At 61.0% G+C, this 27,215-nt stretch overlaps 1 protein-coding gene across 7 annotated transcripts; it reads left to right on the forward strand.

The window, feature by feature from the left end:
• The first annotated feature begins 3,955 nt into the window (after positions 1 to 3,955).
• Positions 3,956 to 24,519, forward strand: IRF8 (interferon regulatory factor 8). 7 transcript variants are annotated; one of them, XM_045076569.1, is made up of 9 exons: positions 3,956 to 4,070; positions 7,356 to 7,530; positions 11,998 to 12,181; positions 14,257 to 14,345; positions 15,577 to 15,685; positions 16,735 to 16,782; positions 20,774 to 21,160; positions 21,762 to 21,877; positions 22,398 to 24,519. In XM_045076569.1, the coding sequence occupies exons 2-9, from the start codon at positions 7,357 to 7,359 to the stop codon at positions 22,572 to 22,574; spliced, it is 1,284 nt and encodes a 427-aa protein (XP_044932504.1). In that variant the 5' UTR covers positions 3,956 to 4,070; position 7,356; the 3' UTR covers positions 22,575 to 24,519. The 7 variants fall into 7 exon arrangements, with proteins under 7 accessions (XP_044932504.1, XP_044932503.1, XP_044932507.1 ...); XM_045076568.1 differs by having other exon boundaries at positions 3,958 to 4,037; XM_045076572.1 differs by lacking the exons at positions 3,956 to 4,070; positions 11,998 to 12,181 and having other exon boundaries at positions 7,392 to 7,530.
• Positions 24,520 to 27,215: the final 2,696 nt, after the last annotated feature.

A 27,215-nucleotide genomic window follows, 5' to 3' on the forward strand; every position in this document is an offset into this window, starting at 1 on the left:
GGGAGGGGGCCCTGGACGCCGGCGCCTGCTCCCCCCGGGCATTGCCGGTGTGCCCGTCTCTTTGCTGCTCGTGCTTTCGGTCCCCACCTGTTACTCCATCACGGCCGTGGGTCCGGCTCTCCGGTGAGTCCGTGAGTCCTTCTAGTGAATTACTGAAACCGGGCGTGTTTTTGGAGAACCTCAAGTAAGAGGAGTATACACCAGAGCGTACTTCCTGGGCGGAGAGGGGACGGACGTCCGTCTTCCCAGCCGCCTCCCCTGCTGCCCCCCGAGATCGCCTCTCATGGTGAACTCACACGGGTCTGTTTAAGGCACCCCTGACTCGGGGCTGTGCTAAGCCAGAATAAGAAGTTCTGCTTTATCTTAAGGAGAATTCAGTGAAACCGCTCATAAATGTGTACTTTAGGTCCTCAATTATGTTATCGAGGTTTCAGTGTGGCTGGAGTCGTCTGTGTGCCGAAAACGAGAGTCAGAGGTTGGAGTAAGAAAAAAAAAAAAAAAAAGGCTTGAGTTGGAACTAAGGGATGGCGTGACAGGCAGAATAATGACCCCAGAGTCACCTGTGTCCTGATCTGTGGCTCCTGGGAGCATGTCGATTGCTGGCAAAGGGAGATCACGGCCGCAGATGGGCTTGAACTTGCTAAGCAGCTGGCCGTAGGCAGGGAGAGTGCTCTGGTCGTGCGGGTGGGAGGTGCGTGCACACCCTGCGTGATCACGGGGTACTTGAATGTTTGGGTCGCTTGTAAAGAGCACGCGTTGGCCTCTCGCCGCTCCAGAGGCCGGGACGTGCACAATGAAGGGGCTGCCGGATTCCGTGTCTGGTGAGGCGCCCTGGCGGCCGCACCACCTCCCGAGGGCTTCACCTCCTAATGCCACCCCCGCGGGGTTAAGATTTCAACATACGAGTTTTGGGGGGCGCCTATGGCCAGGGATGCAGAAGAGAATGGCAAAGTGATGTGATGTGCAAACGGGCCATCGGGGCTTTTAAGACGAGGCCGGGGCCACGGCCCTAAGACGCTGGGAAGATGACGGAACACAGCTCCGTGGACACCTTGATCTTAGCCCCATGAGCCTCGGGTTGGATTTCTGACCTGCAGAACTGAAAGTGTTTGATGTTATGGGAATCCTGGGAAATGCATAGAGAGTTGTCGAGGTTTCGTTTTTGGTGGACGAAGAACGGTAAAAGGCAGGGGCCGCAGGCTGTGACCTGCTCATCAGACGCACCGGGTGCCAGCACCTGTCGGGTTCCTGGGCGGGAGGCAGAACCCCGCCGCGGCTGACTCTGGCTTCCTCAGGAGGGAGTGGACACCTGTCCTCCCGGCATGCGCCCCTCGAGCTCTCTTGAACGCGCTCTCTAAGCCTGGCTTGGAAGGCGCGAAGGAAAGGTGGGGACTGGAGCGTGAGCAGCTCCTCCCAGAGAGATCTCCTCGCCAATTCCCTGAGAGAGCCCCCAACCTCCCTGGGGGTCCCTGTGCTCTCAGGCAGCCCTCACTCATCCTAAGAGGTAGGAAGGACTAGGCCAGGCCATACAAAATGGCCCTTTTCTGTAGGGCAGAAAATAGTTGACTTTTGGCAATTTCAAATAATTTAACCTAATATCAGGTTAAAATCTCATCGATGCCACGAACAGATGGGGACACCAAAAGTTAGCAAGGTTAACTCCTTTGCTCAAGGGCACACATGCAGTGAGCCAGGACCTTGGCTCTGAACCGGGGCCCCACTGCAGAATGTGCTGTTCTGATGGCAGAGGTTGGCTGCCATCCATCAGGTCGGGAGGGTGTGGTTTTCCAACGCCAGGATGAGGCCGCGGGGGAACCCTCGTCCCTGGGGAGGCTGGAGCTCAGGGAGGAGGGATGAGCACACGTGGGGACAGGGCATGGGGATGAGGCGTAGGCTGCTGCAGGACCGGAGTGCAATGTACCCGGACTGTGAGGTGCTGACAGGTCAGCGGGGAGGAAGGAATGGTCAGAGACGCTTTGGTTCTTGGGTCTCTTGTCCTTGGCACTGTGCCCAGCCCATAGCAGCTGCTCCGTCAACGCTCGTTAAGTTGGAACAGAACTAAACCCTCAGGCTAGAAGTTGTTCCCAGGCAGTGAGGAGTCACCATGTTGAACACCCGAGGCTTGGGGAGCAGGTTCGGTGTATGCCGGTGTGCGGTGAGCAGCTCTCGCAATGGATCTAGTGACACCTACTGCCGGTGACGCTGGGACAGCGGCGCGGCTGACCTCTCTGTATTTGTGTGCTCCCATCTGGACCTAACCGGAGCGTGGAGTGGAAATCTGGGCCCACGTCTCTGTGCCGTGGGCACCGCTGACCGGGACGGAAACCCGAGTATGAACACACATGCAGGCTCTTTAAAAAATTTCTGAGTTCTGGAAGCTCGTCCTACATCATAAGGAACATATCAAAATACTCCCACATCCCCAAACACTCTTCAAGAATTTGAGCTTTGAAAAAGTTTTCATTCAAAATTATTTGGCGACAGGGAACTCATTTAATTCATGATTGCTATGACTTCCTGGCAATCATGGTATTAGGAAATTCTTACTAAGTGATTTCTAACTCCTGTGTGGTTTTCAAATACGACCAAATGCTTATCAGCAAAGAAATTACAGTTCGAAGTTGGCATGTTAGGTGTTGAGGAGTTTTCTTTGAACATTCGTTAATTTTAAGTTTGCAGTGAGCCTTTTGCATTTGGGGGCCAATAAAATTTCTTTTTCTGGCTCAAACATTTTCATAGGTTCTTGAAAAGCCTCATGAATGGGCGGCTCAGTAAACACTGCTGGGTGTGTATGATTGCTGGGGGGGAGGCAGCAAGAGTCCACCGGGATTGCTGTTCTCCCCGGAAGGCTGCCCCAGACCTGATTGTGGGGAAGAATTTTTCCTTCTGTCTCCAGGGTTTCCTTTGTCATTTCCGTCACGGCATTGCCCCCCATGTCTAGTAAATGCCAGCTAACATCCCAGAGGGGCTGGAAACCGGACACCGGCAAGCAGAGGACCCCGTCTCAACACAACTGACATTTCCTGGGGAAAAGAATTTATGATAAAAGCTTCCCTAATTGGACATTCTAGCGCTGATATGGACCATCCTGATTTTATTTCTGGTCTTCAGAGGGCGACGGCTTCAGATACCTTTTCCTAGCTGCGCACTTTTTCTTCCTTTCACAGCCCCGCTCAGCTGCCGCCCCGGTCACCGGTCACCGGTCACCGAGGTCCAGGTCTGTAACACGGGTCAGGTGTCAAGTCTGCCCCTGTCCGGACATGCTCCCAGGGGCTCCCTCAGGCGGGGGGTGCTTCCCGCGCAGCTCCAGGAATCGGGGCCACACTGGCCGAGATGGGGGTCACCCCACTGGGGCCGCGGGCCGTCTGCAGCACGACCCCTGGCCGCCGCCGCCCCCCCCCAGCCGTGACTTCCGAGGGTCTCCGCCGGAGCCCGGCCCCGTGCGCTCTGACCCCCGCATCCACCCCCGAGCCCTGACTCCGGGATCTGAAGGCGGCGGCAGGCCCGGCGCGACCTGACCTCCAGGCTCCGACCCGCGCCTCCGCCCGCCGGCCCGGCTTCGCCCCGACCTCCGCAGTCCGACCCCCGCGTCGCCCCGGTGGCCCGGCCGCGCCTCGACTTCCGCATGCGACGCCCGCCCCCCGCCCTGCCCTTGACGCGGCCGCGAGGACGCCCCCGCGGGAATTCCTGCGGGCACCCCCGACCCGCGCCGCCCCCGGGACCCCCAGCGCGGACCCCGGAAGGGCCCCGGGCCGGCGGCGGCCGCCTCTACGCTAAGTGATTTCTCGGAAAGCCGAGCGCTTCGAAGAAGGCGGGCCGGGCGGGCCGCGCCCATTGGGTGGTGCTGGCGGCGCGCCCGCGCCCATTGGCCGGCCCCGGCGGCCCTCCCACGCCCATTGGCCCGCGCGGCCGCCGCTCCGCACGCAGGCCCCGCCCCCGGCCCCGCCCCCGGCCCTAGACCCGCGCCGCCGCGCAGCCCGCGGCCGCATCCCCCGAGCGCGGCGGCCGGCGTGGGAACTCGGGCGGCGGCGCCGAAGGTGGGCGGCGAGCTCGGGCGCGCGCGGCGGCAGGTAGGCTGCCCGGCGGCGGGTGGGCAGCGGCCCGGCCGGCTCCGTCCCTCCTCCTCCGCGCTTCCTCCCGAGCTCAGACGCAAAGTCCAGGCGCTGAGCATGGGGCGGCGGGTCCCCAGGGGCTGCGGTGGACCAAGGCGTCACCTGGGAGTGGCCTGGCGGTGCCTCCGGAGCAAGACCTGCTCCCCGGTCCTGCTCCAGCCCTGCTGCCCGCGGTCGGCTCGGAGCGGCGCGACCGATGGGCCGCGCGGTGGCCGTCGGGGGGCGCGCGGGCTGGCGGGGCGCGGGCTGGCGGGGCGCGGGCGTGCTCTGAGGCCTGACGACGGCGATTTCTGCGGGGCTTAGAGGCCCTTGGCTGCCGTCCCAGCACCGTGGCCTCTGGCAAGAAGGCCTTGGCTGTGTGGGGCTCACGCTCGCAGCATCGGGGTGCACAGTGCACCCCAGCGCAAGGGGGGACCTCACGGGGTGAGATGTGCTGCTTCCCCGGGGCTGTGGGGTGCATGTGAATGGGAACGAGACGGCGAATGTTCCGGAGTTTAGGCCTATGGGGGGGGGGTTACAACACACTTTTTGGTCTTTTAAAGCTAAGTTAGGAGCTGGACCGCACTTGCAGGTTCTGAGCCTGTCCTTTGGGATTCTGGCAGGTTCTTCCCAAGAAAAGAGCTGGGAGTGGCTGGGTCATCCCAGAAAGGCTGGGGCCCGAGTGGGACACGGCGTGGAAGCTGGTAGCCTGGGGGTGGGAGAGGTGTGGAAGGTGAGTCTGGCACCACCTCCGGGGCACATCCTGGAATCCTGGAATCCGGCCTGGGTGGGGCCATCCCAGCCTCTTATCGCCTCTGGCCTGGGAAGCCTGAGCCCTGGGTCCCATTTATTGAGATGCAGATTAGCTCCAGCTAGGACTTGGCCCAGAAAAGAGAATGATTATCTAAAAATCAAGGAAGAGGAAGTCATACACATGTGACCGGGCTTCTGAATTTTTTTCTGGCTTGACATTTGTTGGGATTAATGCGTTAGCATTCCATAAATCATTGTGGGCCATCGGGGACTAGAGTCTTCGGCCTGTGTTGCCACTCAGAGTCTGAGGCGGGGATCTCTGAGGTCCGGTGGGGGGCTGTCCATGTGCTCAGATCCGGTAACGTTGTCTTAGCTTTTCTCTGCAGAGTGAGCACAGTGAGAGCCTGCCGGGGTGCCTGGGAGTCCGGGCGCCCTCCTGGGCTTCCGTGTTCCTCTGGTCAGCAAGTAGGCTGCGGTAGATGGTGTCCGAAGTGTCCCGTTTCCACATTCTGATTCACTTTCTCACTGACCCCTCTCCAAACCTTCTTTTCTCCTATTCTGTCCTTATAAATCACCAAGACCATTGCCCTTAACAACGCTGGGGGCTCTGAATCCATCAGAAATGTTTTTTTTCTTTTAAGATTATATTTATTTATTTGAGAGAGCAGGAGCAAGAGAGATCACAGATGGAGAGGGATAAGCAGGCTCCCCGCTGAGCCCAATGCTGGGCTCAATCCCAGGACCCTGAGACCATGACCTAAGCTGAAGGCTGTTAACCCTCTGAGCCCTCCAGGTGCCCCAAGTCCATCAGAAATCTTGATAAGAAGGTGTTGACCCACTTTCTAGAAAAGCTGCCCATCCAAAAAAAATCATGCTTTTCCTTTTCGGGAGGCTCCTGGAGCATGGAGTCCGGTTTGTGACCCTTGTACTAAGGGGTGAGCCGAGTCCTGATGAGTGGGCGCGTTACACAGCGTTGTCAGATCCGCAGCCACCAGCCCTCCTGTCGTGTTCTGGGCCCCCTTGCCTTCCTCTGGCGCACACGGCGTGCTCCTCCAGCGAGGCGGTCTCCCCCCAACTCAAAAGGATCTGTAGGAACCAGGACAGTGCTAGGTTACTTTCTGGGGGGTGCTTGGTCGTGGGGTTTCTTTTCTCTCCCTAGGTGTCCCTCCTAAATCTTTACCTTCTTATTGAGAAGCACAGGGGACTGTTTTGGAATTGTGGGACGCCTGGGACGTATAGTTCATTCAGTTGGCCGCTGAGGAGAGCCTCAGAGCACCTCGGGTGGTTTTCCTGAGGTCATGGGGGAGAAAAGCCTTTGCTGGGTCTTCACGTTCCAAATTCAAGTCCAGTTCCTAATTCCACCCACGTCACCCCTTTTACACCCACGGGTGGGCATAGAAAAGTCACAGTCGGCACTCGGGGCTCACCTTCCCCCCAGGACCTGGACCCCCTTTCTGATCCCACAGCCACGTGGAGGGTGGCTGGTTTCCAAGTCCCACGCTTCTTGCTTTATGGACCAGCAGGGCTCTGGATGTGACTGTATTCTTGGGGACATTATGTCTTGTCACTACTGATGGTTTCAAACCTGTTTGCCCAAAGAGGTCACATTTTAATCAGAAGAGTAGAAATGCCTTTCTTTTTCTTTCTTTTCTTTTTTTTTTTTGGTGGGCGTCTGTCCAACTGTTGAGGGGATTTCCAGCCTTGTTCTTGTAAACGCGGGCTGTGTGTCGATACGGCTTGGTGGTTCTTTCTCTGTCTGCTCTTGGGAACGCTCCCTGTTCTGGCAGGAACATCCAGAGGATGTCTTTGGGCACCCTGGCGACGTCCCCAAATTCTGGTGCCTTCTGGAAGAGCCCAGCCTGGCCGACCTCGCTCTGTTCCCCAGTTGGTTTCCTTGCTTTTGTTCCTTCCCGAGGAGGAAAGTCAGGATGACATCTGTTTTTTAGAGAGAACCTTCTAAGGTCTAGGTGTGGCCGCAAGTGCCTCCTCTGAGCCCTCCCCACAAGGATGCTGAGGGCTGGTGGTTCTCCCGGGCACGCCACGCTGAAAGCATGACTCAGGGGCCCCCCTGGGAGGTGGTGGGACTCAGATGGGACCCCAGCTCGGTCTCATTCCCAGACTCGCGCTCTCATCAGTAACCCGTCTGAGAAGCAACGGTCCCGGAGGGCTGGCTCGGGGCATCCCTTCTTTCCTGGAGCGCAGATGTTGCATTTGTTAACAAACGCTGGTCCCGTTGGACAAGTCAGGGGATTGGCTCTCCGCGTGATGAGCTGCTCGTTCGAGGGCCTGGACATGTGAAGGCGATGATTCCCCATCTCGCGCGCAGAATGGAAGGTGCCTCTTCCTGTGGCTGCGTTTGCCCCAGACGGAGCGGGTGAAGACTGGAAGGGGCACCGGCCGAACCCTCGGGAAGGACCGACCCCTGGGTGCGGGGTGCTGGGATTCGTGCGGCGGCGTCTGTAATGTCTGTAATGTCTGTAGTGTCACCGAACGTGCGCTTTTCTGTCCCAGGATGTGTGACCGGAACGGTGGCCGGCGGCTGCGGCAGTGGCTGATCGAGCAGATCGACAGCGGCATGTACCCAGGGCTGATCTGGGAGAGCGAGGAGAAGAGCATGTTCCGGATCCCCTGGAAGCACGCGGGCAAGCAGGATTACAACCAGGAAGTGGACGCGTCCATCTTTAAGGTGCGGCCCTGAACTCCGTCTTCCTCCAGGCCTGTGCGGGTGTTGAGCCACCTCGTTCTCGTGGGCTTGAAAATAATCCTAGTTTTTTAGAACAGACGTCGATCAGGTGCTGAATGGGTCTCCCACAGACGAGGCTGCAGGCTGTTCACATCTCTTGTGTGACCTTGAAGGTCCGTGGGGTGTGGTTGGCCTGTTCCCGAGGGGGAGACGGAGGGCACTTTCCCCGTTTCTTCCGCGAGAGAAGTAACAGTCCGGGAGCGAGCAGTCTTCAGGGCCCCGAGACCGAAACCCTATCCCCTGGGCTCCATTACGAATTCTAGGAAGAGTGTACGTCTTGGTTCTTCCACGTTCTTACTTCTGCCCGACAGTGGAGGGTCAGCTCAGATGAGAGAGACACCATCTGTTGTTGCTTCCGGGGCCGGGTCATGTGGGGTGCCCCGAACCTGCAGCAGGTTCTAAAAATAGTCTTCCTTCCCCTGCACACAAGAAGTACCCAAGCGTGGAGAGGCTTGCTTGGGCCCGGCCCGCCCCGCGGGTCGGTTTGTCATTGCACACACTCCCATCCAGTAGGCGCTTCTCCTGCTCTTCCGTGGAGGCCCCAAGAGGAGAAGTGACTTGTCCAAGGTCTCCCAGCTCTTGGGCCACGGAGCCAGGGCAGCCCAGCTGGGCTCTCAGGGTCCCCTGTGGGTCGTTGTCCCCTGCAGGCTTCTCTGAGGCTTGGGGGATGCAGGCTCCCTGCCCTGGGAGATTTGGATCCTGAGGTCAAGGGGGGGTCAGCAGTGGGACCCAGCCCAGGTGACGGACTCAGAGCCCCCCCTCACCCCGTTCTGTGGGCATCTGGGGTCCAGGGATGGGAGGGTGGGCAGGCGGAATTGTGGAGGGATGCGAGTCCGGAGCACAGGCCTGCGGGACCCCAGGGCAGCCCGGGATGCTGTCCGGCAGCCGAACAGAAAGGACAGAAGACCGTGCCTTGGCCCCGGAGCGGGGCACTTGCAGGTCACAGCCAGCTTCAGGGGCGGGTCGGCCTGTGGGTTCTCTGTGGTGGTTGGGGGGGCGCTCCACGGTTCCGCACTTCTGTTCCATCTCTGATCCGGGCTCTTTGGGAAACTGCGATCAGTTACTGGCTCTGGTCCAGAAAGTGGCCCACGTGGATGATTTGCCCTCTCGCCTTCCAGGACCCTGGGTAGCCCCGGTGTCCGCATTTCTCCCCACCGGGAGGGATCCTTTGTCTCACCGCCCGTGCCGCCGGGGGCTCCTCGCCCGTAGAGCGCTTTGCCTTAGGCTTCGTGCCGACTCTCTGGGGAAAGACCCAGCTAAATGTCACCGGTGCCCAGGGTCCGCCGGCTCTGCCGGGAATTCTGGGTCATGGATGGCTGCAGACCAGAGCTCCTCACCCTTGGCACTGTTGACCTCTCGGGCCAGATGGTTCCTACACGTGGGGCCGCCGTGGGCATGGGAGCATGTCCGGCAGCACTCCTCAACCCCGCAGCGTCTCCCCCTCCCCACAGAGGCCTGCGAGCATTGCTGACCGTGGTGAGGACGAGCAGATTTAGGTGGATGGCCTGGGGTGCTGAGGGCCCAGGTTCCGGGTGACCGTCACTGAGACCTCTTGGGGTGGGGGGGAACACCGGACCAGTGGGCCGCATGTCCTTGGCTGTGTCTCCTGGTGGCCATGCAAGGCCTCTCCCTGCACTTTGCTCCCTGTTTCAGCCTAGGCTCTGGGGGTAATGAAATAAAGTTCCAGATTTATATGTCTTATGCAATGCGCCTCACGGCCGTTTCAACAGCGGCGAGAATGTGCAAGGCCCCCAATGCTTCCGTTCGTTACGCAGTCGCTCAGTGTGGCAATCTGAGAGGACCCACAATCTCAGCAGGAGCAGGGTGGGAGGGGGATGTGGGGGCCCCCCGGGGCTGGCAGCCCCCCCCAGGAGGACGGCCCGCTGGTCAGAAACAGGGAGGGACCCCGCCAGCCTGGCCCAGCCTCCGAGCGCGTCTCCCCGCAGCGCCCAGACGCACCTGCACAGGTGAGAGGCTCACGGGTTTTCTGGGTACGTAGAGAACCTCCTGTTGGGGACACTCAGAGAAAACCTTTCCGTGGAGCGTGAAGCCATTTATCCAGAGAATTCGTCACGGTGTGCGGGTGTGATTGTGTGGCTGGCCCCGTGGGGTAAGCCCGAGTCGGGATCGGAAAGGGCCGAGCTCATTCTGTCTTTGAGTGTCCCGAGGCGCTCCTGTCCAGTCGTGCTTGTTTCTAGAAAAGCATTTGGTGACGCTGAGGGTCGCTTCTCTGAGCAGCCCTGTGGCGGGGTCAATGACCCGGAGCAGACTCTGTAGCACAGATAGGTTAAATGCAGTAGGCCATCGAGGGGAGAAAAAGCGTTTGATTTTCAAAACACAAGACGAGACTGTAACATCGAATCGGGACGAGTTTGTGGTCCCCGGTTCCCTGGGGCGCAGGCGGCCGCCGTGTGGGGCGCAGACTGCCCCGGGCCTCCGAATGGCTCCACTCGAGGCCGCGGAAGGGTCCCAAGAGCGCCCAGCTAAGCCGATGTTTCAGAGCCGGCCGGAGAGCCCGAGAGGCTCGGGGCAGGACCGGGAGCGCGGTACCTCTGAAGCCGACCGGGGCGCCTCCGACTGAGCACTCTACTTTGCGCCAGGATGTCCCGGCGGGCTTCCCCGGGCGAGTGTGAGCCTGGCATGTGGGATTGGATATAGGCCCGGCAGGTCTGGCTGAAGACTGGCAGGTCCCAACGTTGCCCGAAGCCCCCACTCCTTGAGGGCTGCCTGTAACGCGGATTCACCGGGGCTTTGCGGCGGGGACGGTGCAGGGGGTGTGTTGGCTCGTCGCCTCTCTGGGGTGCCCTTGGCCGGGTCTGGAGACAGAGCCCATTGTCAAGGCCGGAGCTCTGTGGGTCAAGGCCAGGATGCTCTTAGACATTCGGTCACACACAGGACGGCGTCCCCCCGAGTACCCTGCGGCTGCACACAGCAGTAGTGCCCAAGTGGGGAAACTCCGATCTAACTGCGTGAAAAGCAGAAATTACCGTTGAAGGTGCGAGGGGTTAGCCTTCCTTGAGAAAAGCAAATCCCAGTCTGGTCTGCGATGCCGTTAATAAAACACTGAACGATCAGGAGGGACCGGAAACCGTTCCCGCGAGAGGGGACTTTGTGTCTGCGTCAGAGAAGGGGGTGACGCTTGCGCGCCCCTTGAGGAACTTTCTTCCATTCGTCTCCGGCTGCGGCGCCGTCTGAGTTCAGGGCCTCAACGGAGAAGCTGTGAGGTCTTGTGCCCGGGGTGCGGGTGGGGGGTGTGTCGCGGAGTTCTGCCCGTGTGGCCCCCTGGTTACCTCGGGTCACCGGATGGTGGTCACTGGGATGCTGGCTGAAGATGCGGGTTCCCGGACTAAGCGCCCCCTTACTGAAGGGGGCTCCCTGGGGTTGGGCCCCAAGGATCTGCCTCTCAGCAGTCCCCAGGGCACAGCTGTGGTCATTGACCTTGAGGACCCTTGCTGTGGGGACCTCCATGGGGCTGACTGTAGGGACCGTGGCGTCTCAGCCCTGACTGGGTCACCCTGAGAAGACTGGCGTCTTCCTGAGTCGGGCTGAGGGTTCCCTCCAGACCTCACATTGACGGAGGCTGGCAGGTGGCTCGGATTTTGCCCGAGACCAAAGGTTTTCACCCGACAGCCCCGACCCCCTCTCTGGTGTGTGTGGGTGCCATTTGAGAATTTTGAAACTGCCTGTCCACGTGGTCACCTGGATTTTTTTTCAGTTCTGCCCCTTCCGTGTTGTGGCTTTTGCAGGTTTCCAGCTTGGAGCTCTGGTCCTGGTTGAGAGGACCGTCAGGTTTGGAGAGGTCAGAACAGCTGTGGAGAACCAGCCGAGGCAGACAACACTTTGTTGCCTTTTAAGCAGGGCCCTGGGGCTGGGGCTGGGGCTGGGAGGGTTAGAATGCCAAAATGCAAAGCAAAATTTCTATTAAAAGTACCTGGGCGGTGTATGACCACATTCAGACTTCTTGCAAATGTTCCCTTTTCATGCTAAATTTTGGCTAGGGGTTGATTTGAAAAAGCAACAAATTGTTCTTTGTTTTGAACATTCTAGTGAAACCATGTGCGACTTCCTCTTTGCACTCGCTGACCTCAGGCCCCTCCTGGCCCTCTGGTCCCGGGAAGGATTCGCCCAGAAGCAGATCCAAGATGTGTGTGGGGAGGAGCCACCGGCAGGGGCCGCATTCTGGTTCCCTTGGGTGGTCCTGGTTGGGGAGGGGCCCTTCCTGGCCCGGTCTTTTCGAGACGGGGGTCCACGGAGGTCCCCAGATGCCCCGAGTGCGAGCTGATGGCCAGAGGTGGCTGTCAGGACAGCGAGATCTGCGCGGGCCCTGACTGTGGCTGTGGGTGTCGGTGGCCGGGCCGGGCCGGGGCGGGCCTGGCCGCCTCTTTCATGTGCTGCTTTCTGCTCCTTCAGGCCTGGGCGGTTTTCAAAGGCAAGTTCAAGGAAGGGGACAAAGCCGAGCCGGCCACTTGGAAGACGAGGCTCCGCTGCGCCTTGAATAAGAGCCCAGATTTTGAGGAAGTGACAGACCGGTCCCAGCTGGACATTTCTGAGCCGTACAAAGTGTACCGCATCGTGCCCGAGGAGGAGCAAAAATGTAACTATCCAGGACGGGCGCGGGGCCCAGCAGAGGCCGCCCGGCCCGCAGCACCCCCGCCGGAGAGCCAGGGAGCTGGGTGGGGGGACGTCTGGGCGAGCCGTTGCGGCTCAGCCCACTGTCCTCTGGCCTGCGCCAGCAGATCCTGAGAGCGCTTCCCCTTGACCTCGGCCACCGTCCGCTGGCCAAGTGGCCGTTTCCACTTGGGGGGGCAGCGCCCGTGGGAGGAAAGGGTGGGGCGGTCGGGCGGCCTCTGCTCACCGCCGTCAGCCCGGGAGCGGACAGTGGGGCCACCCTGGGGCACAGTCACGGGGCCGGGCAGGGGCGAGCGGCCTGGGCAGTGTGAAGGAGCGGTTCCTTCTGTTTTCTAACAAGGCTTAGAGGAGGCCAGGGGACAGTCAGGTGGACGCAGGCAGGCGGAGGGTCACGTTCCTGAATGCTCTGGGGGATGATGGCGCCGTTGGCTTCCTTGTCGGAGATCCCAGACGCCTCGGCACCCGGCTAGAGCCTGAGGGTTACCGGGGGGCTCTGGGAAGCCGTGAGTGATTCCGGAGTGACTGGTCCCGGGAGCCTGAAGGAAAGCGAGCGCTCAGACGCTCTCCCGGGCTGTGCACATGTTCCGAGTCCAGGCTATTCCCACTGGGGGAGGCTTGACAGTGTCAGCAGAGAATTTAAGTTAAAATTGTGACTATCCCAAATCTATAGTGAGCCTGGGCCAGAGAGTCATTAAACTCCTCCCCAGGGGAGCCAGCGTAGGACAGGGACAGTGGGACGGAGACTGAGGCCCGGGTGGTACTTGGTCCGTGAGCCCAGCCACTGGATGTCCCGCCCGCAGTGGGCAACTCCAGTTTTGGGAGTTTGTGGCTTCATGGTGTATAAGTTAGCACCGAACATGGCTGAGTCGGTCATCAGTAGGAAGTCAGACCAGCCTGCCCTTGGAGGGTCTGACGACCTTGACAGGGAGGCCTTGGCCTTGACTGGGAGACTGAGACCTTGACCTTGACAGGGAGGCCTTGCCGGTAATGGCTCCCGGGAGGCCTCTGAAAGGCTAGGCATGCATCTTTCCCTCTTACGTCCAAGTTCTGGATAGTTTTTCATCAGCCCCAAACGAGCTATGGTTTGAGGGAACGGAGAAGTGTGTCTTCTTTGCCCCCTGCCCTGGCTCAGCCAAGCTTGACCCGGCAGGTGAGCCCAGCTTGTTTATAGCGTGGGGTGCAGCCAGCATCACCTGCCCCGGTGGGGGTTACAGAAGGAGTCGGTTCTCAGGGGGTGGGGGACGCTGCATTTGCATAGTGTCTAAATGGACCCGCTCCGCTCCGTACTTCAGTGGTTTGCAGGCTTCACGGGGCCCCCCTACCCCGTACTCCCTCGACTTCCCCCATCCGCAGCTTCTAGCCAGTCCTGAGTCTCTCCAGGTAGAGTCTGGATTCAGCTGGGATGGAGCGAGGGTCAGGAGCCTGTGGCTTCTAGGAAACGGCCCAGGGGTAGGGGTGAGCCTGGGGAGGGAGTGAGCCTGGGGTGGGGACTTGCCGTGGGGGCCCCTGGGGCCCGGAGGCCGTGCCTGGTGGGGCCAGCCCTCCGGTACGCCTGGTGTGTGCACAGATGCGCGCTGTGTATTTGGAAAAGCCACAGAGACATTTCCTGTCAATTAACTTTAAAAAATGACTCCAATCTGCGCACACATTGTGCCAGGAAATCTTCGAGTGTCTTCAAACAGCCCGGCTTATGGATGTGCCCCAGATGGGTGGTCCGCGCCTGGTGTGAAGCGTGTCTGACAGGTGCTCATACTCCTTCTCGGCCAGTGGGGACGAGCCACACGGCCGTCCCGGCCCTCTGAGTGTTATAGACAACCGGCGACTTCTCCCTTTGACCTGGACGGTCAGACGGCTGCGGCAGCACGGGCGGCCGTTTCTGGGCGTCTTCCAAACCAGTGAAGACACCGACTGACCTGTATTTCGTTGAACTCAGCATTAAAAAAAAAAAAGCCCAGACTGAAACGCCAGCCCCGATTCTGCCCCCAATGATGGCTGTGGTCCTCTGGGCCGTGTGTCACGCGTCTGCCCAATTTTCCGCAGGCAGACTAGGCGTGGCGACTCCCGGCTGCGTGAGCGAGATGACCGAGATGGAGTGCGGGCGGCCCGAGATGGACGAGCTCGTCAAGGAGGTGAGGGCAGCCCCTTCCCTCGACCCCAGGCGCATCCCGGTGCCGCGGAGCTCCCTGCTCTGGGCCAGTGATGTTCGCGCCAGCTGTGAACTTGCCCTATTTTAAACGTTCTGACTGGCGGTCTTAGAAAACGCATCGCGGAATCCCTTGGCTTCTTGGGCGGGCTGCAGTGAACAAGAAGGAAACTCGCTGCCGGGCGTGGGGTTGTCCTTACGACGGGGATGGGGTGCTGTCGCCCCGCAGGCTGCTGCCGTAGAGTCTGCCGCTGGGCGGCGGGTAGTCAGGCCTGTTAGAACCGCACAGAAACTCCGTCCAGGGGCTGTGAGCCGAGGACCGGCGAGGTCTCAGTCGGCAAAACCCGTGGGGTCTCGGATGCCGGCCGCAGCTCTGCAGACAGCCTTTCCTGGTCCCGCCGTCCGCCTCGCAGCTCTGCTTCTCGGGCTGTTAGCAGGGGGACCCGGCATAGCTGACGTCGTCCCGCACCGTCCTTGTGAGGGGCATGTGGGTGCGACAGAGTCTTCCTGACGCCCGCGGGGCCGCAGCGGGATTTTCAGGAGTCGCTTGGTTGCCCGAAAACATGTAGATGACCACGCGGAGCCTCCGCTCGGCGGCCTAGCTTGGGTGCGGGCGGCAGGGGCTGGGTTTCGGGGTGGTCTCTGGCAGTGGACCGGCTGCATTCCTGGCCTCGGGTCTCCAGCAACACCCCGTTTCCCCTGCGAGGCTTTCCTGCCGGCTCAGACAGAGGTGCGCGGTCAGGCTGGCACACCGGGGCCCCGAGAAACCCAGATTTCCAAGGTTTACTGATGAGATCCGTCGGCCTCCGTTCAGGAGTCAGAGCCGGCGGTCCAGGTGTGGAGAGGGAGGCAGGACGCACTCGGTCCCGCGAGTCTGTCCAGTGTCACTGTTTGCTGGAGTCCCAGACCCTTCTGCCTCTCTCCAGCGCATCAGGGCAGCCAGGTGACCTGGCCGTTGGTTTTGTGACAGGCAGTTTCACAAAAAAAGCCATAAACTTACCGGAGGTTGCGCAGTGGCCAGCCACGCAGGCTCATCCGGTGGGTGCGTCTTGATCGGTCAGGATGCACAGTCAGGTTTTCCTTGTGTCTTGGGATCCTGGCGTCCCCACACGGTGTGGCTTTTTGGTTAAGTCTAAACCGTTCATGTGTCCCAACCCCCGAGTCCCGCTCTGGAAGCCCAGTGAGTGCGGGGCTCTTGACTCACCCTGTTCCCACAGCCGTCTGTGGACGACTACATGGGGATCGTCAAGCGGAGCCCCTCCCCGCCCGACACGTGCCGGAGCCAGCTGCTCCCAGAGTGTTGGATGCAGCAGCAGCCCAGCGCAGGTGAGGACCAGCCTTCTGGGGCCACCCCGCTCTTGGGGCATGGCGGCGTCGGTGGGGGGGTCCTAGTACTGCCGTGAGCTCTGCTTTACTGAAGGTAACTTTGCACCCCTCCCCACTGCCTCTTAGGAAGGCACGTGGACCCTGCCCCAGACTCAGCCCTGGCCCTTCCCCCGGGAGGCGTCTGCTTGTGGCCCGCGATCCTGGGACGGGGTGGCCAACCCCTCCCAGACCAGAGGGGAGATGGGGCTTTGGGCCACACTTGAGCTTGCATGTGGGCCTGCCAGCCACTCCCCCAGGACATCAGAGACCCCCTCAGAGCGGAGGCTGGAGAGGCAGGGGTGCGGAGCCAGGACCAGGACCGTGCGGTCGCTCTCTGGGAGCCCTGGCTTCGAGTCCTCGCATCTAATGGAGACACCAGGACTGTCCCTGGGACACGTGTCCCAGGGGTCACGGGCTGAAGGAGACATTCATGCATTTATTAGCTCCTGAGGCCTCCCCCATCTGCCCTTGGCACGCACGTATTGTTGTGTGTTCCTCAGTCTCTCCCCTGCGGTTTCTCTGCGGGACACTGGGAAGGAATGGTGGCTCAGCTGGCTTCAGAGGCCGCTAGGCTGTGTGGTGGCAGTTTGGCCTCCGGGACCCTGGGCGAGCCCCTCTCCCTGCATTGTGGTGGCACCTTGGGGAAAGCTGGCTCGGGCCCCAGGCTCCCCGCTGGAGACCAGGCCTGGGGTGGTCACGCAGGCTCGTGCTGTTTTGGGAGGAGGCCTTCGGGTGGGGGGAAGTGGGGCCCCAGAGCATCGCAGTGACCCTCCAAAAGTCCCACAACCCAGAGGACGTTTCCTCCCCCTTTGCTGGTTGAGCTGAGGTCTGGTGTATGAAACGTGGGTTACCATGCTGGGGCGGGGGGAATCCCACATTCAGTAGAAGCCTCTGGCGGGAGCTCAGGGGCATACCGTGGCACCTTTTAAAGAGATTTCTGCAGAGGGAGCATTTGGGCTGGTTCCGCACACGCGACTGGGTCTGAATCTGCTTTTCACTCTCTGCGGCAGGCTTGCCACTGGTGACGGGCTACACCGCCTATGACACACACCATTCAGGTAAGGGGCTGCTCTGCGCCGGGCTGGCGGGTGTGACATGGCGCTCTTAGAAGGCAGAGCTCCGAGGGCCTGCTCGGGTCCATGGACGAGCCGGTCAGCTGTCAGAAGTCAGGACCCCGGTCCCTCCTCCTCACTGCGGGGGTGAGCCAGGGGCCGGCCTCCCTGAGGGCCTTCTCCGATTGGGCCACCAGATTGATCCAAAAAGCTCTTCCTGCCTAACTCTGCAGGAGAATGAGCATGGGGACAGCTCGGGCCTAGTTCTGCCCGTCTTGTGTGACCCTAGGCAGAGGGATTGAGCCCCTCCGAACGTCACTGGAGTGTGGTGACGATTGAGTGTCCTTTAGTGTGTCTGGTAGGGATGTTATCAGTCACTGAGCATCACCAGTGTCCCACGAGTGCCCCCCCCCCCTTTTTAAACTCTCTTCTGCACTCAAGTTCATAATGATAAGGATACTTGCTGATGGTGGTGGTGATCGGGGTGATGGGGTGATGGGGATGGTGACCGTGGTGGCGGCTGGCTAGGTGCCAGGATCACGGCTGCGACTCCCCCGTTTGCATCTCATACCTCCCATCACCTGGCGAGAGGTGCTGTGACGGCTCCCCCTGCACAGGCTCAGAAGTGCTAGGTCACAGCCCGTGGGCCGCGGGGCGGGGGTAGGGCCTCGGGCTGTGCCGTGCGTGCTCTAGCCCCTCCTCACGGGTCACAGGTGGGCTCTGGTACATTTTTGTCTGCTTGTGCTGGGGACTCAGACGGCCTGCGTGGCTGCTGGGATTTGCATTAGGACTCATTGATGGCGCCTACCCCAAGAGCTGTTGCTTCTCTGGGAAGCGAACAGCCTGGCTCATCAGGACGGACTGCAGGACCTTGGGGCTGGGGGCCCGGAGGTCTCTTGGTGCAGAGGAGGAGATGGGGCTCTGAGAGGTTTCTGGACCAAGGCCCTCTTGGGACGGCTGTTTGGGGTGGTGGAGGCAGCTTCACACCCAGGCAGGAAGATCCAGAGGAGCAGTGTCCCTGTTCACAGTACTGGTGTCCCTGCAGAGCAGCCATGCGAGCTGGGGACGGTCACAGCTCCGGCCTCCCAAAGGAGGGAGCCCAGGCTTGGCGGTTTAATCGCTGGTCATGGTCACCCAGCTGGGAAGCAGCGGCCCGGGTCAAAGCCAGGCACCCGGCTGTCTCCAGCGGGCCCGGCAGTGGGCTCACAGGGCCAGGCCTCTGACCCAGTCTGCTCTGGGCTGCGGCCCTGCCCGTCTGCTGACTAGTGCTTCCTGGGGGCAGGGCGGTGGCAATCTGGGTGAGGAGGAAGTGTGCTCGGTTGCCCCGGAGAGGTCCCAGCACCCAGCGGGAGAAGCAGCCCGTAGCTCTGCATCATGCAAGGAAAATCAGAACCCACTCTTCTCGAGGTTGTGGACTTCGGGACCTCGGTTCCAGTCACCTCCCCCACCTGCGTAATTAAGTCGATGCTGGGGGTCCCCTGTTCTCGGCCCTGCAGAGACAAGGTGTTGAGGGACCGGGCAGGGGGAAAGGTGGTGGGGAGTGCTGGATGCCGTGGCCCTTAGATGCCACCGGGCTTGATTGCCCCATTTTACTGGGGAGGTCAGGAGTCCAGATTTTTATGTGAAACCTTCCCAGGTCAGAGTGACCACAGATCGGCATTAACAATGTCCCTGTGGGCCCATGGCTCCAGACGCCCCGTGGCTGCCCATGTGCGCCTCGAGTGTGCCCATGACGTTCGGGGGTCAGGGCGGGGTCTGAGCTCAGACAGCGGGGCGCCATGCTGCAGACCGCAGACGCGGGGCCGGCCTGCCCCGTGTGACCGTCCCGCTGTCCCAGCAGACGCCGTAATGTCTACACCTGTTTCCTTACCCGGGCCGCTGGGCAGGTTGTGTGCTGGTAGGGCTGGTGCACTAGCCGCGGCCCCTGGTGGGTACCACATAGACCCGGAGTTAGGACTTAGAGCTCCCGGAGTGTCCTCTGCGCAGCCAGCGTCGTCCTATTTCCTGGGTTTATCTTGTTGTAGCTGCTCCCGTGGTGCTTATGGGTGCGGAGTGCACACGTGCGCTGACGCCGTCCTCGGCCGCCGGAGGGAGGTGGGTGCCACTGTTCATCTGCTTTGCTGGTGGGGAAACTGAGGCACAGAGTGGTGAAGCCACCTGCGCCTGGTCACACAGCTGGGCTCCCACGTCGAGGCGTCTGTGCTCCCGGCATCGTCACTACGGTGTCACTGTGCTGAGGCCGTCCCCTGGTGGGCGGGGGACTCTTGAGACTTGGGGAGGGGCCAGCCGGAGCCCCGTAGCGGTCCTGGTGGTGGATTTTCCCCCATGGCTCCCGTCGGGCGCCGTGGTTCTGGCTCAGGCCCTGCCCCCCCAAACCTTGCCCAAGCTATGCTGCCCTGGGGCATGGGACAGCCTCACGTGGGCATGTGGGGAGCCCCCGTCTGCTGCCCCCTGGGAAGGAAGCAGCCAGTTCTCCCGCGCGGGCCGGTGTGAGTACAGCCGTGGCAGCGACAGGGTGAAGGTGCGGTGTGGGGCCGGGGTCCGCGGGGTGTTTCTTCCTCTGGGATGAGGTGCAGGGAGTTGTGGAGTGTGTCAGGGCGCGGTGCGGTGTTCCAGACCGGCTGGGTGGGTGGAAAGGACCCGGGCCGGTCAGGACCTGAGGTCGGACGCCCGGGCTGCCGCTTCCCGGCGGGGAGACCCCACGTGGGCCTCCGTGTTCCCACGTGTCATGGAAGTGGATTGGACCGGGACACCTACGCTCCCGGCCTGGCGCGATTCCAGAATGCCCTTTAGCTCCGCCCCGGGAGAGAGCGGAGCCTGAGAACGCTAGTGGGGGTTCTTAACTGAGCACGTGATTCTTTTTTAAGAGATTTACTTGTCAGAGCCAAGGAGGGGGAGCGGCAGGCAGAGGGAGAAGCAGACGCCGTGCTGAGCAGGGAGCTGGGCGCCGCGGGCGCCGGTCCCAGGGCCGTAGGATTGTGAGCTGAGCCGGAGGCAGATGCTCAACCAACTGAGCCGCCGGGTGTCTCTGAGCAAATGATTCTTTTTTTTTTTTTTTTAAGATTTTATTTATTTCTTTGACAGAGAGAGATCACAAGTAGATGGAGAGGCAGGCAGAGAGAGAGAGAGGGAAGCAGGCTCCCCGCTGAGCAGAGAGCCCGATGCGGGACTCGATCCCAGGACCCTGAGATCGTGACCTCTGAGCCGAAGGCAGTGGCTTAACCCACTGAGCCACTCAGGCGCCCTGAGCAAATGATTCTTGAGCAGAACCCGGGGAGGTAGGTGTCCAAGGACTAGACACACTTAGAAATTCTGGTCCCGTGGCTGCCCCTGCCTGAGGCCCAGAGACCTGGTTTGTCCGGAGCAGGCGGTAAGGACCCTTCAGTGCCCACCTGGGGCTTCTTGAGGGGACCAGCGCCTGAGAGAAAATTGCAAGCAGAATCCTCTCCCCGTTTACTTGGTGCTGGGGCGCCACGGCCGCCGCTGGAAGCGCGGACTGACTTGGGCCATAGACTCCTTTGAGCGTAGCTGTAGCTGAAGGGTTTGGAGAGTCCCGACGTGACATCCACGGAGCCCCAGGGGACGGCGTCTGTCCGGGACAGGGCGGCACCGTCGTTTGCTCCGGCCTGAACTCGAATCGAGCACCGGCGTCGGCCAGGAGCGGGGCAGCAGGCCTCGGTTCCCGGGCACGGACGCCGGCGTAGCGGGGTGTCGTGGGACTGTGGTGCAGGACCTCGCAGGACAGCGTCCCAGCGGGACCCGGAGACGGAGAAATTTTCCAAACTCCTGCGTCGTCCGGGTCGTGGTGACCCTCGCCGGAAGAGTGCAGCGCGCGGAGTGGTTTTATTGAGTCATTAGTTTCCTTAGTAAGCCTGGTTTCTAGAAGCCCGCAGGAACTTCCCCGAGAAGCTAAACACCCCCCGCCCCCGGCCGTGCTGGGGGGAAAGGACAGCCTCCGCCCCTTCCCGCGGCCCTGACCAGGCTTCCTTTCCTGCAGCCTTCTCGCAAATGGTCATCAGCTTCTACTACGGCGGCAAGCTGGTGGGCCAGACCGCCACCACCTGCCCCGAGGGCTGCCGCCTGTCCCTGGGCCAGCCGGCCCTGCCGGGCGCCAAGCTGTACGGGCCCGAGGGCCTGGAGCTCGTGCGCTTCCCGCCGGCGGACGCCATCCCCAGCGAGCGGCAGCGGCAGGTGACGCGGAAGCTCTTCGGGCACCTGGAGCGCGGGGTCCTGCTGCACAGCAGCCGCCAGGGCGTGCTGGTCAAGCGGCTGTGCCAGGGCCGCGTGTTCTGCAGCGGCAACGCCGTGCTCTGCAAGGACCGGCCCAACAAGCTGGAGCGTGACGAGGTGGTCAAGGTCTTCGACACCAGCCAGTTCTTCCGAGGTGGGTCCTGCCGTCCACGGGCTGCCCCGAGCCTTCCCGGGGCGCTCTGGGCCTGGAGGAGTGGGAGACGTGGGGTGCATGCAGTTTGGGGGGCGTTCCTGGGCGGCTCTGCCTTCAGGCCGAGGGGTCCAGGGGAGCCTCTCTGGGCCCGGACTGGCGCGTGTGTCGAGCGAGGGCCCAGCTTCATTGGCTTTCTTGAGGGCGGGCGGGAGGACCAGGGTCTCTAGAAATCCCACCGCGGGCTGCAGGGTCAGACTCCGGGATCGAGATGCACACTGTGGGACAGGATGACCTTGTGTGCACAGAGTCCTCGGGTTCCTGGCCCGCCCTGTGTGCTCCTCCTGGAACGTCAGGCTCCCTGCTCTGTCCCCTCCTCTGTCTGCACCTCCGCCTAAAATAGCTCCAGCCTCCAGGCCCGTGTCTCCTGCCCCCGGCCCGGGATCTCTGTGGGACTGGGGGGCAGGCTTCGCTGGAGACGCGGCCTGCAGAGGGGTGGGGTATGGGGTGTGAGCTCCGGTGTGAAAGCCCCGGGTGCCCACGTTGGGGAGGGGCAGCGCGCCGGGAGCTGTGGTGACCCCGTCCCTGCCCCGTGTCCCCGCAGAGCTGCAGCACTTCTATAACAACCAGGGCCGGCTCCCGGACAGCAGGGTCGTGCTCTGCTTCGGAGAAGAGTTTCCGGATCTGACCCCGCTACGCTCCAAACTCATCCTGGTGCAGGTGAGCTCTCCTGCCCGCTCTTCGGGACTCCGTCTGTCCTGGGCTGGAGAACAGGCAGCAGCGACGGGGGGGACCCCGCCTGTGGGCAGAGGCAGGCCTGCGGGGAGACCTCCACGTGGGGCTCGTGGATTCTTGCTCTCTCTCGGTCATCTTCTCGCGCTCCAGGACTCCCAGGATCTGTGTTTCCTCCCGCTGCCTAAAGTCAGAACCCACTTCCTAGCAAGATTCTGCCTTCTAGCAAGGTTCAGTTGCCTCAAGGTCTGAGAGAGAGAGTAGGGCTTTTCAGACCCTTACTTAATCTAATCAAAGGAATGAAACTCTAATGGTGGAATCTGGAGCAGCTGCGGCTGGCACTGCAGACCGGGAATACCACTTATTCTTCCCTTGCCTCTGCCTCCCTGGGGGCTCATGGGGAGGTTCTCAGCGGGCACTTTGGACTGAGTAGTCAGAGAATCTGGCTGGGGTGCGAGACCGTCCCACACTTCGCAGCCTTACGTCTGACCTGTGTCCGTCCCTCTAGATCGAGCAGCTGTACGTGCGGCAGCTGGTGGAGGAGGCCAGCAAGAGCTGTGGCGGCGGCTCCCTGGCGCAGACTCCCGAGGCGCCCCAGCTGGACCAGTTCTTCCGGATGTTTCCAGACGTGTGCACCTCACACCAGAGACCCTTCTTCAGAGAAAACCAACAGATCACGGTGTAGCCTGTCTCGGGGGGGCGCGCCGTCTGGCCCCGTCTCACGCCTCGTTCCTAGTTACTGTCAGTATTTAAGGGTGTGGATGCCCGTGACTGGGGCAGGATGCTTCGCGGAGCTCCTGGTTCAGTAGGGGCGTCCCCGAGCACTGGACGCTGACGCCCCCGCGGGAGGAGCGCGACGGGACTCTTAAGCGTGGAAACGTGCCCCAGACGACCCGGGTTCTGTCCCTGTGACCTGGGATTCAGACGTGGGCTTCCCGTACCCCCCAGTTACCGTGCGTGGCGGGTGCCTTCAGCATCTGGGGATAGGCCCACGCCTGGGCCTTCAGTTTTACCAGAGATGTGGGGACAAGGCTGCTTTTGTCTTTTCCCTTGTGTTACCGCGATAGACTCGTGTTTCCAACGCTTGACTCGATGTGGAGGGTCTTTACTTTTTACGCCAGTTCATAAGATGTAGAAATACTTAGGTAACAGCCTCGCTTCCGCAGGTGACAGCAAAACGCCAGGCGTGTTAGGGGGGACGGGCACGAGGCCTAGGATTTGCCCCCGGCAGGCTTGTCCCCGCCGGAGGGCCTGGTGTGTTCCAGAATGTTCCCTGTGGGCCTTCCTGCCAAGCGGCTTAGGTTTTCATTTCTGTAATTAAATCATTCCCAGAGCCCTTGCTCTTTTCTTCTTTCTAAATGGTTTTGACCGGTCTTCAAAATACACACATTTTACTTGTCCTGTTGTAAACCGCTTTGAATTTTCTTCTTTCTTACAAAGTGAGCTATAAACCACAGACTGCAAAAGTAACCGTACATTGCGCAAGCATTTTGATTGTGCCTTCGAGTCCGTGAACCAGAGCCCAGCCAGGCTGTGGAGCGTGTGGGCCTGGCTCGGGCGGACTGGGACTGTGTCACGGCCCCTGTCACCGGCGCCCCAGTCCCAGTCCCAGGGTGGGTGGTGGGAGGGACAGTGCCTTCCCCCTCCCTAGGACCCCTCACGGTCTGGGGTGGCCCTGGGCCGTGCCTGGTTCTGCTCTTTGGCCGAGCCCTGTGCTGCGGCTCCCGGGGGAGGAGGCCCAGTTTCAGCCCCGGAAACACTCAGGCTGTTTGCTCGAGGAGAAGGTGCATTTACCACCCCAGACGCTCAGAGGGGTGAGGACAGGTCAGCCTCCTGCTGACCGTCCGCTGTGCACACAGCACATCTCCACCATGGCTCTAAAGTGACTTATGATTTAAAAAGCACTTGAACATTTCTTTCTGGGGGGGGGGCGATGTTGTATTTGCTCGGTGGGGGTGCCTCTCCCCACTCCGTGTCCCGGGTGATGTGCCAGGCCGGGCAGAGGTGGGCGCGCCAAGTGAGCTAAGCAGGTCCCCACTCGTGTGGCCACCAGGCCGGGGTGGGGAGAAGGGGCTTTGCCTCGTCCTTTCTCCTGACCAGCCGGTCACCACCGGCCCTGGCTCAGTCTCGGCTGTGAAAGGCAGGAAGAGGCCTCACCTGTCAAGGTGCATTTCTGGGGTTCAGGGGACAGGGTCATTCCCACTTAGCGCATCTGGCCGCCTTATAACCGGGGTCTCTGATTGGAAATCCAAGCCGGAGAGCCCGTGGTCATGCTCCCCGTGGCCATGCTCCCCGTGGCCACTTCGTGAAGGTGATGCCAGCTTCGCGTGTGTATCAAGACTTGGTCATCGTGGGTCCCTCGAGCTGTGTTTGAATCCACCTGAAAATCGAGGGAAATTAACAGAAGTGACTTTCCCTCTCTGGCCCACAAAGCTGACATCGTATTGTTAAGGAGAACAGATCTGTTTTCTGAAATTATGTCAGAACAGCGGGTTTTGGTCTCTAGCTCAAACAAACAGTGAAGGATAGATCTTGAATGGGCTAAAGGGATATTTATTTTTGTATCTACTTCAAATGTGCATTGATCTGTTTTGTTCTTTATTAAAATAAAGTACTTTTTAAAAAGCTGATTCATGTTCTGTGTTTTAAGTCACGGTGACATGTTTCCTCCTTTGTACCTGGTTCTTCCAAGGAGGAATTAAGAAAACAGCCACACTGTGAGTTGAAGTGTTTTACCCTTGCTGTTCACTCCTTCCCTAAACGGTAGCAACAAGGAATAGAGGCTTGCAGATCAGAGAGAACTTTCTGGACAAAATGCAGGACATGCTAAGTTCTGTGACAGTCTGGGGGCCCGTGCGGGTTAGCGCGAGCTGACAGAGGGGCGTGAGGAGGGTGAGGAGGGAGGAGGAAGTTGGTGGGGACAGCCCCGTCCCGGAAGGCGCTGGGACCCCGTTTGGGTTGGCCACACGTGACAGGGATGTGCACCTTCCGTTCACGCAGGTGCTCGCTGTGCTGGGGCCTTGGGGGGTCTAGCGGGGACACGGGGGGCCCAGGCTGATCATCGTTGAAGTGGTTGCTTCAGGGGACGTCCCTGTTGAACGACCCGGGACAAATCCGTTTTGGGGGCCCAGACTCCCGCCAACCCAGGGAGGCTGACGTCCCCCACCACGCTGCACCTGCAGGCAATGGGCACGGGGTGAGGGACTGAACCCCCCCCCGCCCCCGCATGCAGCGGACTGGCCATTGGTAGAGTGTGGGAGAGGCTCGGACAGGGCCTGGCCGCTCACCCTGGAGAGGCCGACTGTCGGCTTTCTTAGACATTTCATGAGTCACTGCCGCAAGCAGGAACTTGATCAGCAAACCCTTTTCTGCTTGTGGATTCAGGGCCAAATGTGGAGACTTGCGGGGGTCGCCTCTCCCCAGAACTCAGCAGCCTGTGTGGCTCGTTGGCAAACTCTGCCTGCCCAGCTGCTCTCACAGGGACGGGGGTGGTGGGCCGGGGGGCTTGGGGGCTCTGGTCTGCGGAGGTCGGGGCCAGGGACGAGATGCCGTAGGAATGGTGGGAAGTTTGGAAAATACCACTGGGGCCTGACAGGTGACCTGACCCCCGGGACGTGGGGCCTCCTCTGGACAAGTAGCTTCTGGGACCCCAGGGCAGCCCATGGGACTGGACTCATGAGACATTGGGTCCGACAAGCGGCCTTCACTCCGTATTCTGGAAACAGTGAGGCAAGTGAAGACATGTCACCTGTCCCTTGCAGAGCGACTTGCCCCTTGGTACACTAACCTTTGCAAAATCCGTCTGGGGTGGGAAATCCTGGTTTTCCTTTGTAACGACCGGATGGCAGCAGAGGCCGAGGCCCCGGGTGAGTGTCCCCAGGATCTGCTGGGCCCGGGGTCGTAGGGGAGTCCTCGCGCCCGGGGACAACTACTTTCCACACAGCAGCCGTGGTGGGAACCAGGAAGAAGTGATCCGTGTGTGATTCAGACTCTGTACCAGAGAAAGTTTAGCAACTCAGTTACTTAGAAATAGTCAGAAATTCTTTCTAAGAAATGGCCTATAGCTAACGGCTGTAATGTTTGCAGCCCAGTGGGCTGAGGCAGGAGGAGGGCTGGCTTCTCCGTGGAAAGCGCGGCTGTCCTGCTGACAGGAGGGGAAGCGGTCAGCGCGGTGACCCCCGCTCAGCATCTCGAACGTCCTCATGGACACGGGCGCATTCAAGTTCTCGCTCATGTAAGACACATTGGATCCAGCATTTTCCAAACTTTCCTTGCAAGTTGTCCGTGACTGCTCGCCCAGCTCGCCCAGCTCGCCCAGCTGCAGGCGGCCGGAGGGCAGGGTGGGCATTTCTGTCTGCTTGGGCGCTGTTCCACCCCGACGGAGGCTGCCGGAACGCGGTGACCGCCCCTCCCAGTACTGTCCACCGGACCTTTCACTCTGCTCGTGGACTTGGTGGGCCGGACTTCAGACAGGACGCGGCGGTGTTGGCTTTCCCGTTCCACAGTCTGCCGTGTCCACCGGGAAGACTCACACGGCGGAGGGTGACCTCAGTGCCCCGGGGGGTGGGATCGCCCGGAGGCCTTTGGATCCACATATCTGGGGCCTGGGCGTAGCTGGGGCCACATGCGACGTCCCAGGCTGAGGGGGTCCCCACCTCTCGATGACAGGCGTGTCAAGAGCTGGCAGCCATGCTGGGGGGCAGGGCAGAAGCACGTTCTTGGCTACCGACCTGCCTGTACTTTGTAGAAACCGAGCTCTGCCCCCTCCCCAGAAGCTCTGGCTCCTTGAGCCTGACGGGCGGACCTTCCCCTTGTCCCCCGTGGGAGCCTGACATGGACACTCACCTTCTTCAGGCCGTGGCCCTTCCTTCGGGGATGCTCATCCCCAGAAAGGGCCTGACACTGGGGGTTACCATGTGAGCCTGTCCCCACCCGACGGGAGGACGGGGGTGCAGGGAGCTTGTCGGTGAGGGCGAGAGCCTGACGCGGCGTGTCCCCCGGCCCCTCGCTTCCTTCTGTTCCTTACCGCTCAGAGCGAGGCTGGGCCACCATCCTCGATGTCACCCCGACGTGAGGGCTCTGCCCAAACAGAGAAGGGAACAGGCCGTCGGGAATGGTTTCTGTGGGGCCGGGCAGGGCCGGGGCTGGGGGAGAGGGCAGGCGAGGAGGACGTCCCCGTGCCGCGGCGTTCGCGTCGGAGGCTGCCGGTGAGGGCTGTGTTGGCGCAGCAAAGCCGCTTCGGAGGGCGCCGGGCGAGCCCTCAGCCGCTGACCGCGCAGACCAGCCTCGCTGAGGTCCTGCAGGAGACCCCCCAGAAGCAGAGCCA

The sequence above is a fragment of the Mustela putorius genome, unplaced genomic scaffold (genome assembly GCF_011764305.1).
Source record: "Mustela putorius furo isolate JIRA1106 unplaced genomic scaffold, ASM1176430v1.1 tig00000174_pilon_pilon_pilon, whole genome shotgun sequence".
NCBI classification, from domain to species: domain Eukaryota; kingdom Metazoa; phylum Chordata; class Mammalia; order Carnivora; family Mustelidae; genus Mustela; species Mustela putorius.

What these genes read in the sequence shown, in the direction of transcription:
- IRF8 (XM_045076569.1), top strand. Translation starts at nt 7,357, where the DNA reads ATGTGTGACCGGAACGGTGGCCGGCGGCTGCGGCAGTGGCTGATCGAG. An exon ending in TGGACGCGTCCATCTTTAAG is followed by an intron (nt 7,531 to 11,997) that starts GTGCGGCCCTGA and finishes CTGCTCCTTCAG; the next exon opens with GCCTGGGCGGTTTTCAAAGG. An exon ending in GCCCGAGGAGGAGCAAAAAT is followed by an intron (nt 12,182 to 14,256) that starts GTAACTATCCAG and finishes AATTTTCCGCAG; the next exon opens with GCAGACTAGGCGTGGCGACT.